The sequence below is a fragment of the Chenopodium album genome, chromosome 8 (assembly GCF_948465745.1).
Source record: "Chenopodium album chromosome 8, dcCheAlbu1.1, whole genome shotgun sequence".
In the NCBI taxonomy this organism is placed as follows: domain Eukaryota; kingdom Viridiplantae; phylum Streptophyta; class Magnoliopsida; order Caryophyllales; family Amaranthaceae; genus Chenopodium; species Chenopodium album.
In genome coordinates this window covers 3310773-3327798 of record NC_137841.1, presented here as the reverse complement: position 1 = coordinate 3327798, position 17026 = coordinate 3310773, and the positions used below count along the sequence as shown (strand labels likewise).

The 17026-nt window shown below is 34.5% G+C and overlaps 1 protein-coding gene across 1 annotated transcript; it reads left to right on the top strand.

The window, feature by feature from the left end:
• On the top strand, positions 1 to 9719 carry LOC145555650 (uncharacterized). Its single transcript, XM_081617392.1, has 14 exons — positions 1 to 237; positions 1396 to 1532; positions 1630 to 1772; positions 3182 to 3327; positions 3477 to 3556; positions 3653 to 3910; positions 5059 to 5169; positions 6463 to 6585; positions 6707 to 6828; positions 6900 to 6969; positions 7056 to 7148; positions 7761 to 7888; positions 8742 to 8883; positions 9428 to 9719. The coding sequence occupies exons 1-14, from the start codon at positions 132 to 134 to the stop codon at positions 9560 to 9562; spliced, it is 1794 nt and encodes a 597-aa protein (XP_081473518.1). The 5' UTR covers positions 1 to 131; the 3' UTR covers positions 9563 to 9719.
• Positions 9720 to 17026: the final 7307 nt, after the last annotated feature.

Sequence of the window (17026 nt, the reverse complement as noted above, 5' to 3'; positions counted from 1 at the left end):
TATCAAATGTCGCAGTTTTCCTACATTTTGGCTCTCCTCCTTCGTTACTCTTCTTTCCTTATTAATGGAGTCACAAATTCTGATGAATTCCCAACAACCAATTACGAATTGAACAAAGGAGGAGAGAGAAAATGATCAGACGAATTTCACAAATTTCCAACATCTTCTCACATTCATCTGTTCGTTATCATCATCAATTTCTACACAAATTCATCAGATTCTACCCTAAGCGTCCAGGTAATTCAATTCAATTCAATTCTCCTAACTTTTTAATTTGCGCGTAATTGTAGGATGGATTTCTCGAGTTTCACTGTTATAAACCTAGTTTTCTTCGTCGTCAATGTAATGTGATCATAATTCTACCACATATATGTTTGTAATAGTAATGTGTTATGTTACTTGTGACTCTCATTTTTATCCGTGTTGGATTCTTGACACGACATGATTAGGTTATTAAATAGACGAGTCTGACACTTGGACACACGTATCATGTCGGATATGAGTTCCCGAGTCCAATTAACATTAACATAGTAATTGGTAACTGTTGATTAAGTTGGATTTGATATTTTTTTTTTTAGCTGGATTAGTTCTTCATTGTCAATGAAACAGTTTTATATAGAATTTTGACCATTGGAAATTACATTGATCAATTGTTACACTAAAAAAGAGAATATCTTTACTAAGAGGAGGTGGGGTTATGAAATTCTTGCCTAATTCATGATTGGTTTAGTGAAACCTTTGGTTTCTTCCATTATGATCCAATCTATTTGGTGTCAAGGTTTTACCAGTAATGTATTGGCCTAGTGGCAAAGACTGGGGGGCTAATTGGTCACACGTTCGAAACTGTATACCCCATTTGTAATTTGTAATGCCCTTTTTGGCTCACTTGGACCAAAATAAATGATGTCAAACTCAGATTGTTTTGATACTGCTGAATTCGAGTCTTGTTTGAAGTGAAATAAAAATAATTGCTATTGTACACGAGGAGATCAGAATTCTGGAATACGTACTGTTAGAATCTAGATGTTCTAATGGCAATGGACATAACAAAATTACCACAGTTCCAAAGGTTGCCTAGGAGGAATATTTTATGTCTTTGGATATATCTTGTAATTCGTTGATTGAACCCTCTCAATTCTATTGGTGTTTTATTATCACTAAGATGTGCTTCTAGGTGACAGAAGATGCTAAGATGGGTCATTGTTTAGACTGTCTTTTGTATGCATCTTTTGTCTGTAGACTAGAAAGTGGGTGAAAAAGTGTAAGACTCCTGTTTGTATTGCCTGAATTATCTCTACGGATTGAATCAGTTATTGGTTGAGATGTTGGTGTGTGAGGTTTATGATAATTTGATTTGTTTGGAATGATACACTAACTAAAAGCTATCTCATGCAGGACCATTGGTACAATACCAGAATCTGGTTGACCAAGGGAAGTTACAGCATGATCCATATCAAGAAAGAGTCGCTTCAGAGTTGGAAAATCTTATGGGGAGGTTGGAGAAATATGAGAAGGATATGGAGGAATATCATGTATGCCAAATGGCTGATATATTACATTTTTAGTAGTTTGTGATAGTGAGGATATGTATCTCTGAAATTTACAACTGTTTTGGACTTCTACTTGCAGCAAAAGTTAGCCAGCTGGGAGAAGAAAAGGGAGGAAGAGCATCGCCGGATTTTAATGGAGGAGGCACAGCGTAGACAAGAGGGTGGTATGTGGTCAGAAATAAAGAAGAAACGAAATACATTGGTTGACAGTTGGGCAACTCGGTGAGGCATGCTGTTTAATGTCATAGTTTTAATATTAGATGTGGTTGAGATGTCTTGAATAAGTGTACTCAATACCCCCCCCCCCCCCCTCCCTCTTTTTTTTTTTTTTTTTTTTTTAAGGTGATTCCTTTTTCTTAAGTAAAATTGATTTTGTATACCTCTTGCTGCTTTTTCAAGGTTTATCTCTGTTTTTAAAAAATTGAAATTATTCCTTTGCTTGGAGGGTGGGAGGTGGAGGGCGGGTTGGGGATGGGGTGGGGGGTGGGGGAAGGTGGATGGATTTATCTTGCTTGTTTTGATCTTCAGAAATATGCATACATAAGCACTGGTCTGGAGAATTAACTGCAAATCGTGTCCGTACATCTGATATCTCTAGATGTTCTTCAACTTCAGTTATTTGAAAGAAGATGTCTAAAACACATATGAAATGCTTACCATATTCCATAACTTGCATCAATATGTGTAATTTAAAACTAATAAATTGTATATGTATGGATAAGTAGTTGTAGTTTCTATCATGACTTGTAATAAAATAAAAGGCTCCAATATAAATAGTTTGGGGTAATTCAAAGACAAATTCATTTTCCATTCTGATGTGATCACATTGATGCAACCATTGAGACTTTTGGTGGTTCTTTGATGTTTATTATTCCAGTCATTATTAATTAAGAAGTCTTATGTGAAATACTTTTTTATTGTATGTCTTTGTGTTTATAATTTGTGTAGGGGCAATGAGAGGGATCCTATTGTCATTCATTTGGTGGTATTATGCTTACAATTAGTGAAACAGTTTTTGACTTTTTTCAATTGCAATTCAATTGGCCTTCTCTTTTGATTTTTTCTGCTCTTTAAGATATTGAGGAAATGTGAAGTATTATGTTCAAGATATTGAGTACAAATCAATGAGCCTTCATGCACTTTCCCCAATAACTTCCTGTGCCACTCTTGGTTGGTGCTTTAAGTTTATTGGTGCTTCAATGGGGGAATTTTGGGTTCCCGTCTTTTTGATTCATCATAAGTTACGATTTAAAGACGATAAAACTTTAGATTATCATGAATCTTGTGTCTACTGGCATTTTTCAGTTTTTCTTACATTTGTTGAGTCTGTGAGGCTGACAGAAAATTAATTTGAGGGAGAGGGGGCAGGGGTTCTTGTGGTTGATAGTGAGGTGGAAGATTTCTGGTCTAGCTTCCTTTTTTTCTCCTTTTGGTTGGGAGGGTGCAGGGGAGGGAGGAGAAAGATGGAGTTTGTTTGCTCTGTAGAGTGTGTGATGTAGGTTAGACTCTTGGTGCAAGTAAAGTTACATTTTGTCTGCTGTATTAAATGATTGCTTTTCTTATGTTCCTGAATTTTTTCTTGTTACAATTATTATGTTTTCTTATTGTTTGAGATTTTTTTTTTGGTTCAGGAGAAATGTTCAGGATGTAGAACCAGGAGTGGGAAAGCGGGTTTCGTACCTGAATAGGGAGAAGAAGTTAGATTCTATAATTGGTCATCGTCCAGTTGCTCCTGTGGCCCCAAAAGGATTATATTTGTATGGAAATGTGGGAAGTGGTAAGCTGTGATTCACTCTCCTAGACTTTTTTTTTTTTTTTTTTTTTTAGTTTTGTTTGTAAATGTTCAGTGGGTATGGGTTCCCCCAAAGTTGCTTGTTGAGTTTTTAGAGAGGATATTTCTCAACTCTTTTCTTGCTATCTTTGTAGGAAAAACTATGCTGATGGACATGTTTTATAGTGCAACAGAAGGAGTTGTTAAGCATCGAAGAAGGTTTCACTTTCATGAGGTAAAAAAGGGAGAAAGATTTTGAAAAAAGAAAAGATTTTGGGTATAGCGCGGCTGATGATTAAGCCGTTTGTTTTTCATGACCATTTACTGGCAGGCTATGCTAGAAATTAATGAACATATGCATAATATATGGAAGAATCAAGTGGAAGAAAAACCCATGCAGTCGAGTATATCTAGCTGGATTATGAATCTTCCCTTTGATACCAAAGTCAAAGAATGGTTGGCTGGGGAAGAACACTATAAGCAAGAAGTGCAAATGAACCACATTCTTCCTGCTGTGGCAGATAAATTTTTGGTTGGTCAACAAGTTGGTCAAAGAGGTGCTAGCATTCTTTGCTTTGATGAGATACAGGTTAGTTTATCTAGTGATGTTTGAAGGTGTTGTGCCTTATGAGACTGTACCTGTTTCTATATGGTGGGGAAACATAGATGTGGTTGCATGACTATAATTTTTTCTCATTGAGATGTGAGAATTTTAAAATGTATTTGCAATATATAGAATTTTTTGACTAGTTAGGGATTGAAGAAGGAAATTTTGTCTATTTTCAGGGCTCGTTTGGTTGAATGTAGGAATTGCAAATTTCTTGGAAATTTGATTTCCCATGAAATTGAACTTTTTAGGAAATTCTAAAAAGTGTTTGGTTAACCAAGGAAAGTGGAAATAAAAAACAATCGTTCCTAGGATTCTTATGTGTATTCCTGTTTTCTCTCTTTTTATATCCACTTAGCCTTCTCTTAAAAGACTTCTTCAAATTCTAGTTATATAACCTCATTTTTTGGGTTTCCACTTTACAATGTTCTTATTTACTTGCTCACGATGTTTCACTCATCCTCTTCCACTTTCATTTTATCACTTTCTCTGTTTTCTTTTCTTCAACTTGTCTCTTAACTTTTCTTTTTTTTTCCTTTTTTTTTTTTTTTTTTTTTTTTGTATTCTATTTTCGTCAATGGTTCTTTATTACAATCAATTTTAGACTACGGCTTTGTTGTTCTTTTTGTTTGTGTTGTAGTATATAAACAATTTGACACGAAGGTCATTACAAGTTCAATAGTTAGCTCAAAATTTTGAAATATAGCTCTCAAGAATTAGCTTATATGACTTGATATTCCAATGTAGTCTTCTTGGGAATTCCTAAGGGTATCAATAAGGGTAATATGGATTATGGAAAAGTTCAAAGTTCAAGATTACCCATTTTGTTATCAGAGATGCATTTAAACAGCAGTCTTGTATTTCCGATGGCTTGATGCACAATAGAGAAAGACCAAAGTTTGGATGAATCATGCAAAGTACCAAATTATCATTTCGTAGTCCTTTTTATTATTTTTTTTATTATTATGTTGTTTGTTGTCTAAAAAGTTTATAAATTTGGAATCTGCTTCACTTCTTTGGATTTTAGATACTCTCACATCTAGTAAATGTACTATTTATAAGACGTGTTCCTTGGTATTAAGGTTGGTTTTGCAACTCAGTTTGACTTGTATTTTTGGTTTTCTACACAGGCTGTTGATGTATTTGCTATTGTGACCTTATCTGGAATTGTTAGCAGATTGCTGAGCACTGGAACTGTGCTTGTAGCTACCAGTAATCGAGCTCCCAGAGACTTGAATCAGGTAGGCATTTTAGGCTTGTGAAGGCATTTGCTTTTTGGGTGATTCTGGTCACTTCTGATGGAGGTGATGGCAACGTTTTGCCTTTTTATTTTAATATGTATTATGCTCAGAAATGATTGTTCTGCATTTTGCTCTGTTCTGTCTTTCCTGATTCTTCATGTTTGGAAACTGAAAAGAAATGTTAGCCATGCAGTGAGTGAATGAACTAAGGTATATATAAATACAGTGAAACATTTTGGACTTCCTTTGTTCTGTTTTATGCACAGTACCTTCATTTGCACATTGCAACACCCTGGCGAGCTTTGTTCTGTCAGCTTGGATTTTTATTTATTTCAACTTAAACGGACTTGAAACTTTGACTCCTTAACAGTACAAAGAGATTTTATTTGTATATTTCTGATTGCTATCTTTTATGGTCAATGAATTAAAAAATCCCTCTGTGCCCCATTATTTTCACTTTCCTTTCTACGTTTATCCTCTTCTTCTTCTTTTTTTTTTTTTTTTTGTGTGTGTGTGTGTGTGTGTGTAAGTCTATATCGAGCTAATTTTTTTTTTCCTTCTCTTCTTTCTTTCCATTGATGCTTTTGACACCTTATCTTAAAAGCAGTGGCGATTCCAGGAATTTGTCATTATGGGTTCGGACTCTCGAAGTTCTCGAACATACCAGTTTTTTTTTTATAAAATATTCAAAATTGCAAAAAATGTGAAACAGAGATAATATAATACTTGTACAAAATAAAAGTATGATGGTGTAAAATAATACATGTATATATTCTTTGATTTTAATGAAATGGAAAAAAGTTTTACTAAGTATACAATAGTAAAATAAAAGTGAATATAATATAATACTTTTTTTTAAACGAAAAAAAATATAAATAATACTTGTATTAACTAAAAGTATAATGGTGTAAGCAGTAAAATACTAAAATAGGCTATTGTGTTAAGTTGTCAAGAAAAAAAAAAAAAAAAATTGGGTTTGGCAAGGTGTTTGATCCCGCGTCCCCATCTAAGTGAATTCTTTGACCGCTGAACCACAGAAGGTGTAAATGATATAAGAAGTTGCATTTTTTATTTAACTTGGAATTTTTTTTCCTCTAAATTACGAATTTTCCCCAAATCCAATATGGGTTCAGCTGAACCCACTGAACCCATACCGGAATCGCCACTGCTTAAAAGGATAACACACTCTTTCTATCCATGCCAAATGCATAATCTTTCTCCTTTTTTGTGATGATTTTGAGTTATGTGAGCTGTAAATCAACTATTTTAACCCTGAATTCCTTTCATCTGCAGGATGGAATGCAGAAGGAGATCTTCCTAAAGCTGGTTGAGAAGTTGGAAGAACATTGCCAGAATGTTCTTATTGGCAGTGAGATAGATTATCGCCGACTTGTTGCTCAGGGATCCAAAAGCCAGGTGAGAGCTGGTTTGTACTTAACAAGTATTACTATGCAGGAATTTTTTTTTAAAACTATCAACTCTACCTTGCATGCTTGGTTATGGTTTCCCTTCTTAATTCAGGTATCTCCATTCACAGGTCAACTACTTCTGTCCTTTAGATAGCAAGGCATTGCAGGAATTTGACAAATCATGGTATGAGGTCACTAATGAATATGGAGGAATTGTGACAACTGAGTCTATTCCAGTGATGTTTGGAAGGTATTATTTTATTTCTTCAAGTCTTTTATGATTTTGTAGAGCCTGTTTGATTAATTAGTTCATTTATGCAGGTCTTTAGATGTTCCTCAAAGCTGCAATGGGGTTGCACGTTTTTCATTTGAGTATCTTTGTGGAAGACCGGTAAATTATATTTGCGCATTGTCAATTCTCTTTGCTTTTGTAGTAGTTTATATTAAATACCAACATTTGTTTATTATTGCTGTTAGGTTGGGGCTGCAGACTATATTGCATTAGCTAAAAACTACCACACAGTCTTTATTTCTGACATACCGGCAATGAGTATGCGTATCAGGGACAAGGTATGAATTGCTCTGTCTTTTCATGTGCTTTGTAGTGCGTAAAAATTGACTAATTTCATGATTTTATTCAATAAATATTTAATGACTAAAAACCTCATCAGTTTAGATCAATTTGAATATCCCAAAACTTAACAAGGATCTTCCCCAAGTAAATCTCTATCTTAGCTGTGGCGGCTTCACTTATGCTCTATAATCATGACATTAAATACCAGCTAATAGGTTATGTATTGGCCTATACATATCAGTTATGCATTTCAAATTATTACTTCCATACTTCAGTACAGTTCTGTAAGATTATCGACTTAGCAAGTATCGTGCTGGACTATTGGTGTGGACGTAGACACTTGACAAACTATTTTGGACAAACATACAAATTTCTTGAAATTTAATTTGACACCTGGAGAGATACAGATATCCAACACTAGTGGTCATGCCTGAAATCCTGAGACATAGCTTCGTAATTGTGTTAATTTTCTACACTTGCTCAATGAAATTATTGCTATGTATACTGATTAGTTATGTCCAAATGTAATGCATTAACCTCTAGGAAACTGTTTCATGTTTGAGCAGTATATCTAATGCTTTGGATGTGTCAAATGTTATCGATTTCAGGCACGGAGATTTATTACTCTCATAGATGAACTATACAACCATCACTGTCGTCTATTTTGTTCTGCTGCTTGTTCCATTGATGACCTTTTCCAAGGAACCGAAGAAGGAACTCTTTTCGATTTGGAAAGGCAAGTGCTAGTTTCTTCATGCCTATCTTTGCTTTGTGAATTGTCTTGGGCAAATATTAAGTTAAGGTGTTATATTTATTGATCTGTCATCTCTTGACTCAGATATTGTGTGCTAAATTTTAATAGTTAGAAATATCAGTGCAATTATATGGCAGTGTGTTACTGGTTATAATATAGGGTGTTGAACTGTTGATACTACTGATGGGAATTACTGTTGGGCATACCATCCAATCTTCTAATAAATGTATTTCTAAGCTTACTTGTAATGCCGTTTTGTGTAGCTTTGCTTCACCCTTCCTTAAACATGAGCTGGCCACAACCGAGATCCATGCTATATAATCCTAAGTGGCTTGGCATGCCCCATGCCTATCATTGTTTTTATATGAAATGTGGTTGGAAATTTACTTAGTTTTTTGGACAGAGAATATCGGCTGCATGCCTTTGTCTGATATTTAGGCACCCATATAAAGTCAGTGCCTAAAGTCAAATGGTGTTTGAGTTTATAATTTTGATCTGAACATCACATGATTGACCGCTATGGAAATTAGACTGCAAAACTTCATAACAAACTTTTAACATGGGTGTAACTTTTGGCTTATCTTTATATGCTGTCTTCAGGTCATTTGAAAGCTAAGTTGTTAAGCTCATTAACAGATGACTAGTCGAGTTGGACTACATATATCTTAAGTTAACTACTTTTCATGTTTTTTTGTTTTAGTGCTGTAAGTAACTTGGTTAATGCAAGTACTAAAGGGAAATTGAGAACATTTATGTCATGGAACTTGTGTAAAATTCTCTTGTAAAAAGCATTTTTATAGTTGATGAACACTGACAGAATATGGTTTTTTTCCAGTTTTCAGTTTGAAACAGAGATGGAAGGTTCAAAGCTTCGCAGGGATGTCTTAACAGAAGGCAGTATGGGTTCTGGTGGTTCACCAAGTGGCATCATATCCATACTATCTGCACAAGAAGAAATGTTTGCCTTCCATCGAGCTGTAAGTGGTTTCTTTTTATGCAAATTGTACATAGAGAATCCTCTTTCATTTTGCAACTTTGTAAGGATAAAATATCTTCAGTAAATATATACCACCTCCGTTTCATATTATTTTCCAAAAAAAAGAAAAAAAAATCTCTCTCAAATAATATCTTTTGTTGCAAATAATATGAAAACGGAGGTAGTATATCGAGGCCAAGTCTTTCCTGACAAAACTAGCAAGGTACCCTTCCCCCCCCCCCCCCCCCCCCCCTCGCCCTCCTCCTTCCCCCTTATGGGCACCTTTCTCAAAATTAGAGTTTGCCACTTGCACATTAAGGCTAATGTTGTTACTGTAGTATCTTGCTGTTTTAGTTGCATAAATTGTTCTTTCCAAACATGCTGACTCAATACTTCTGCTTGAACAAATACTGCACGTTCTATTATCTCTGTCTCCCTGTTTTATTTTGTAGTTTTCTTATATCCCTGTCAATGGGAAATATAGAATTTGTTGCTGTTAATTAATGCTCGAAGTATATGTGCTTAACCCGATGCTTTCCTTGTAGATCTCCCGCTTGATAGAAATGCAGACCCCTTTGTATCTGGATGGAGTTCGTGATTTGCATCCATACTTCCAGAGACAACCCATTCATCATGAGAACAATCATACAAGAACATTGCAATCTCAAACATCCATTTGACCTTTTTTACTTTAAAATTTTACCCCATCACCTGTTTTTTTCCTTGTATCTGTTTATTCTTTGACTTGGGTGTATACATCCTCCTAAAGTTTATCGATTGTTTTACTATATGCATATGAGCTAATTACAATAAAGTTATGGAGCATGAAATTGTATGTGCAAGTGTGCAACTACTACAATCTACAATTATAGATCTACATGCACACGACGTTTGCATGAAACTGATATGTTTTGATTGATGTGCATGAAACTGAGACATTTTAGATTGTAGTAAAAAAAAATAGGGTAGTAAAAAAATAGAGACGTATGCATGAAATTGAGACATTTTACATCTAGAATTGAGGAAGGAACAAAAGGGCAAAAAAATCCGGTTGGTTGTATACATTAACTCGAGCTCACAAAGACATAAACAATCTTTTTAAAATAAGGTTTAACGAGTAGGAAAATAAGATGATCAAGATTTAACAACACAAGTTGAGTCACCTTCACAAGTGACTTGATACCCTAACCGTGGGTACCTTTGGCCTCCATTAGGGAAGAGACCATTACCATACTAAAAACCCCTGAAAGAAACTTATGGGAGCCCCATGTTGAAGAGTAGGGAAGCCATGGATTGAAAATTCATTGTTAAGCTAATCATCTATCAATCTACTGTTAGTTCATTACTTATCGTCTCACTTATGTAAGTATGATAAGTCATCGATGATTTGATTTTAATTTGGCTTAAAGATAAAAAAAATAATAATAATAAATAACACAAGTACTGATCTAATAGGAAAACTAATTCCCAACCATTATCTGCTGTGCAATGGCTTCTTCTCCCTCTCGCAACTCAAGAATATTCCCAGTCTCACTTGGTTCATTTAAGGTTAAAGAGAATGCCAATGGTTCTGGTGCCCTACAATACTCTGCAGAAAATGAACGGGAAAGGAGATTTTATTTGTACAATGACCTGAGAATTGTATTTCCTCAAAGGCATACTGATTCTGAAGGCAAGGTATGTGTCATTATTACTAATATGATATTACGATTTGAGCTTATTTGCTTTACATATTGTTGCTTCTAGTTGGAAAAACTTTCTTCAAATCACAAGACTAGTTGTTTTACTTAAAGTTGTTTTAAACTTCCTTAATAAATATGATAAAAGAGGCATTGCTGTTTACTTCACAATAAATGTCTCATCTTGCACAAATATTTACCCAAACGCATTATAACCATAGAAACCCGTAGAAGTACATTGCTCAATACCGATTGACTGACTGAAGTTTCCAGGTTGCTCAATTCTGAGTATAGAAATGTTGAGACTAAATGTAGTCTCCAAAGTACTAATTAGAAATGAGTTAATGGCAATAGTTTCACCGAGTAAAGGGAGCCTGCTTCTATTTGTCGTGTTTAGGTTTACTGTGATATGTGTTTGTATGTAGTATGTACTATAATGACTGTTATATGTATTGAGGTTCTTTTGATAGTAAGTTAACTAATTGATGTCCTGGGTTTCAGTTGAATGTGGAATTACATTTCCCAGCAGATTCAAAGTATTTCGAATTCGGTGATTGATCTCCTTATTGTAAATCTACGTCTTCATATGGTTGCTGCTGCAGACCCTGCTGTTACAAATTGGTTCGCTTCTGTCAGACCCTGCTTTGAAGCGTCTGAGATGTTGCTGGGAGCCTGCGATAGCTGAAGCTGCTGCTGCTGCACTTTTTGTTCTGGTGGCGGCGAATAATCTGGGATATAGGGATTTGGTCCTTGAGTGTGATGTAGTGCGTATGATCAACAACAAGCAAGAAGGAGCTGCTCCAATTTTTCTTTTCTTTGATGATATTTTCAGATTGTGTAATTCTCTTAATAGCTTTGAATGTCTTCATATTTAGAGGACCGGTAACTCGGTTGCCTATTTAGTTGCAAGGTGGGAAATTAAACTGAAATTACTTCGGCTTGTATTTGTACTACCACCTTCCCCAAAAGATTTCAAGTTTTGGCGAAACTCCATCTAATTTTTTTTTTTTTTTTTTTTTTTTTTTTTTGAAACAACTCGATCTAATTAATTAATGCCCCTTGCTTTGCTTCAAGAAAAAAAAAAATAATAAAAAATAAAAAATCTATCTTTATTTTATTTTATTTTATTTTTTTTGACAATTGTTAAAAGGAAACTAGCTCCCAATTGACTTAATATTACAAACAGTGCTACTAGTCTACTACAAACCTCAAACCTCTTTGCGGAATGAAGACTATACAACAACCGCGGGGAAGGGGTACTACTAACATGATCTCCTAAGCGGGGTAGCGATAATAAAGGTCTGTTCTCTTACATTGAAATTCGGTTCAGTTCAGCTCAGCTCAGCTCAGTTTAGCTCAGCTCCTAATTTCCTTCTCTTATAAAATATTCATTTCAGTTCATTTCAGCTCAGTTCAGTTCAGTTCAGTTCAGTCAATGAGAACAGGCCCTAAGTTACTAACTTGTTATAATAAGTTACTTGACACGCGTCACTACGTGATTGGTAAAAAAATTTAAAATTAAAAAAAATAAATTTTCGAAAATTCAAGTAAGTTGCAATGTCAGTGGGCAAGTTAGTTGCAATGTTAGGTCATTTTTAGTCATTTTACTAGTTTTGAGTACTAATTGAATGAATTTGGGCAAATTAATCAAATTTCAACTTGTAAACATCTCAAACAACGTCTATATAGATTGTTGAAAGTGTTAGTAAGTAGTTTAAGTTGCAATTTTAGGCCATTTTTTTTTTTTACCCATTTCACTTGTTTTGAGTTCTAAATGCATATGAATAAATTTGAGCAAATCAATCTAATTTCGATTTGTAAAAACAATGTGAATATAGGTTGTGTTAAGTTTTACTGAATAGTTTTGATTGAATATAAAGTATATGAACACGTAAACTGTAATTTTAGGCCATATTTTTAGCCATTCCATTAGTTTTGAGTCCTAAATGAATAAACATGATCAAATTTTCCTAATCTTAACTTGTAAACATCTCATAAACAGTGTGAATATGGGTTGTCTTAAGTTTAGTAAGTAGTTTTGATTGAAAATAAAGAATATGGACACATTAAGTTGAAATTTCAAGCCATTTTTAGTCATTTAAATTCACAAATACGAGCAAATTAATCTAATTTCAACTTGTAAAAACCTTTAACAATTTGAATATATGCTGTTTTAAGTGTTAAGAGAGTATTTTTTATTCGAAATAAAGAATATGGACACGTAAATTACAATTTAGGTCTTTTTAAGCTATTTCACTAGTTTGAGTTATAAATGAATGGAATTTGGGCAAAGTAATCAAATTTCAACATGTGAATACCTCAAACAAAAATGTCAATATAGGTTGTTTTTAATGTTAGTGATGACTGATGAGTCGTGTAAGTTGCAATTTTAGGCCACATGTTTTGAGTTCTATATAAATGAATTTGAGCAAATTAAGTAACTTCTAGCTGTAGCTGCTGACTAACTAGAACTAAGACTACAATATAAAAAGATGGCTTAGCAAGAGCTATGTTGTGTAGTATTGTACGAAAATAACCTATCTATCTTTTGGCAAAATATTACTACGTATTAGAAATTCCTAGCTATAATATTAGAAATCTAGCTTTCGCAATGGTTTAAAAGACATACTTTTCAATCTTCATATGTGGTTTTTAAAGCACAAAATATTGTTGCTATTACGAAGTAAATGCAATGGTATAGTACCATTGAGGTAGAACTAGCCTATTTGTAACTATATCAAAGTCGTAGGCATATAATGTCTAAACTAGTGTGTAGACCGAGCGTTGCACCGGATTGCTAATTTAATTATTCCTTGTAATTATATGTACTTTATATTTATATTATTTTTTTTATTAAGTAAGAAGTATGTTGATATGCGTGTATGGCTTGAAGAAGCTCCTTCTGATGTAATTTTTTAATTAGAACTTGTAATAAACAATTATATACATTTATTTTCATGTTTATAACATAGTTAATAATTGTCTTAGATGATTAAATAACCATCCTTCTTAATTTCTTATAAGAGGTTGGGTGTTCGTATCCCCTAGTCATCATCTTTTATATAACCCAATATTGGGTGACGTGGCATAATGATTCAAGTTGATTGAGTAGTGATGATATGGCATAATGAGAGATGGAGTAGATGACGTGGCCTGGTCTACGTGGCATAGAGACATTCTTAGTAACGCCTTTTAATAGATTAGTATAGATATTATGCTTTCCCTTTTGTTTTATTTAGAATTCAGTTATTCTGTACATTGTAGTTTAATTTAGCTCCATGGCTTTTTTGTTTTTTTTTTAGAGAAATTATTAGAGTTTGGTTTGTTATTTATGTTAATATTGTATATTTGGAAAGTTTATCTTGTTTAGGAGTTTTAGGCAAGTTAGGTATTTTATTGTATTGGGTATATACTTGTAATTAATATCAATACAAAGGCTAAGCCGTTTTCTCCAATATTTCCTTGAGTTTAACATGGTATCAGGCCTCTCTAATTTCTAGAGGTTTTTCCATCGATCTTGATTAGTTCTCGTTTAATTCCGCAAATTAATTGTTTGTTTGAGAAATTAAGGCTTCGATTTTATTTTTTCCAGATTTGTGTGGTGCGTAGGGCTGCCTTGTGTGGTTGCATGATGTTTTGTTGCTGCCTGGTTGCGTGTGTGATGCGGCATATTGTTGTGGTGTGTTATGTGGTGCCTGCTTGGGTGTTGCGTGCAGTAGTGTTGCAGCTGTGTTGTGTGCGTTGCAGGGGTGTCCTTGTGAGTAGGTGCGCTGCAGTGTGTGTTGGGTGTGCGTGCTACTAGAGTGTTAGAGTAGTGCGTGTGTTATTGGAAGTTGAGTTCTTGCGAGTTGTTTGGTGTGGTTTGTTGCAGCACTATTCATTGTCGTAAGGAAAATGTAACGTTCTTAATTGATTCTCCGCTAATCATGATGCTCTAAGACAAAGCAGTGCATTTGTTCTTCATTGCTATGTTATGCACCCAAGAGAATAATATTGTAGGTCATTCCATGTAAGCTCACATGCCGTTTTAGTGTGCCTTGTCTAGAATCTAATTTCAATATGTACTTTATATTTATAGTAATTTTTTTTAAATTAGAACTTGTAATAATCAATTATATACATTTATTTTAATGTTTATAACATAATTAATAATTGGCTTTAGATGGTTAAATAACCAACCTTCTTAATTTCTTATAAGAGGTTGGGTGTTCGTATCCCCTAGTCATCATCTTTTTATATAACCCAATATTGGGTGACGTGGCATAATGATTCAAGTTGATTGAGTAGTGATGATATGGCATAATGAGAGATGGAGTAGATGACGTGATCTGGTCTACGTGGCATAGAGACGTTCTTAGTAACACCTTTTAATATATTAGTATAGATACTATGCTTTCCCTTTTGTTTTATTAAGAATTCAGTTATTCTGTACATTGTAGTTTAGCTCCATGGCTTTTGTGTTTTTTTTTTAAAAGAGAAATTATTAGAGTTTGGTTTGTTATTTATGTTAATATTGTATTTTGGAAAGTTTAGCTTGTTTAGGAGTTTTAGGCAAGTTAGGTATTCTATTGTATTGGGTATATATTTGTGATTAATATCAATACAAAGGCTAAGCCTTTTTCTCCAATATTTCCTTGAGTTTAATCAGGCCTCTCTAATTTCTAGAGATTTTTCCATCGATCTTGGTTAGTTCTCGTTTGATTCCGCAAATTAATTGTTTGTTTGAGAAATTAAGGCTTTGATTTTATTTTTTTTCCATTTTTTTTTATTGCAAATTCTGTTTCATTTGCTCCAAATTAGGGCTCAGAAACCCTAATTTATTTTGGTTTGATTTTGCTGTGGTGCGCATCTTTGTGTGTTGCTGTGTTTTTGTTCTGTTTTGGTCCTGTTTTGGCTTCGTTTTTTTGTTCTGTTTTGGTGCGTTGCTGGCGTGCTATTGTTGTGCGGTGCGTAGGGTTGCCTTGTGTGGTTGCGTGCTGTTTTGTTGATGTCTGGTTGCGTGTGTGATGCGACAGATTGTTGTGGTGTGTTGTGTGGTGCCTGCTTGGGTGTTGCGTGCAGTAGTGTTGCTGCTGTGTTGTGTGGTGCCTGCTTGGGTGTTGCGTGCAGTAGTGTTGCTGCTGTGTTGTGTGGTGCCTGCTTGGGTGTTGCGTGCAGTAGTGTTGCTGCTGTGTTGTGTGCGCTGCAGGGCTGCCCTTGTGAGTAGGTGCGCTGCAGTGTGTGTTGGGTGTGTGTGCTATTACAGTGCTAGAGTAGTGCGTGTGTTGTTGCAAGTTGAGTTCTTGCGAGTTGTTTGGTGTGGTTTGTTGCAGCATTATTTATTGTCGTAAGGAAAATGTAACGCTCTTAATTGATTCTCGGCTAATCATGATGCCCCAAGACGAAGCAATGCATTTGTTCTTCATTGCTATGTTATGCACCCAAGAGAATAATATTGTAGGTCATACCATGTAAGCTCACATGCTGTTTTAGTGTGCCTTGTCTAGAATTGGTCCGGTGTTAAGTCAGACTTGTGCCAATATTTTATAAACAGAGCCTATGCATCGCTTCACCCTAAAAAATGGGTTTGGGTCCATGAATCTGGACCGATTGTCAGTCCTAATTGACTAAGGAACATTAACTTAGTATTTGATGGATGTTGAATGTGTTTCCATTTCATTTTAACCATGCCAAAATGCAATGTAGGACTATAGAAGATATTGACCTCATTATTAGGTGAAGGATTTCCATGCAATTAGCTTGCCAAACTATGTAAAATGGGCCTTTAAAAAATACCCAACAAAGCATTTTGGACAAAATATACAGTATACATTCATCAAAGCCTTCAAAAACCAGTTACCTATTTTTATTTTTTAATAAACAAAAGAAGAACAAGAAAAAGCACTAGACCCACCATTTCACTCAGTGAACGCAACAAACAGCCACCACTTGCAATTTTAGGCCATATCTAGCCATTTCACATGTTTTGATTTCTATATAAATGAATTTAATTTGAGCAAATTAATCTAATTTCAATATGTAAAACATCTCAAATAATGTGTTAATATAGGTTTGTTTTATGCTTTACGGAATAGTTTATATTGAATATAAACTATATGAACACATAATAAGTAGCAATATAAAGTATATGGACATGCGCTTCTCATATACAAAATTTGACATGCATACATACATATATAGTGTGAATAAAACTTTGTTGGAGGTGGTGGAGTGATCAGCTTCTACTAATTTTATTTTAAGTATGGCCTGACCTATATAAATAATCAATATTTATACAAACATTAATTCTTAAGTTGACATACAACACCATCATATCAAATTCAAGCAGTGATTACAAACATGAAAATAATCAATCTTCTTCTAATGATAAAATGTTTCATGGTGGCCAAATGCATAGAGGCCCCTTCCCCAGCAGTTCCCCTCCCCCTCCAAGCCCAAGTCGTACTCCTCTTACCCTAACCCCAC

Coding starts and splice junctions, on each gene's coding strand:
- LOC145555650 (XM_081617392.1), top strand. CDS start 132: ATGATCAGACGAATTTCACAAATTTCCAACATCTTCTCACATTCATCT. Junction 238..1,395: donor ATTCTACCCTAAGCGTCCAG/GTAATTCAATTC, acceptor TATCTCATGCAG/GACCATTGGTACAATACCAG. Junction 7,889..8,741: donor ACTCTTTTCGATTTGGAAAG/GCAAGTGCTAGT, acceptor GTTTTTTTCCAG/TTTTCAGTTTGAAACAGAGA.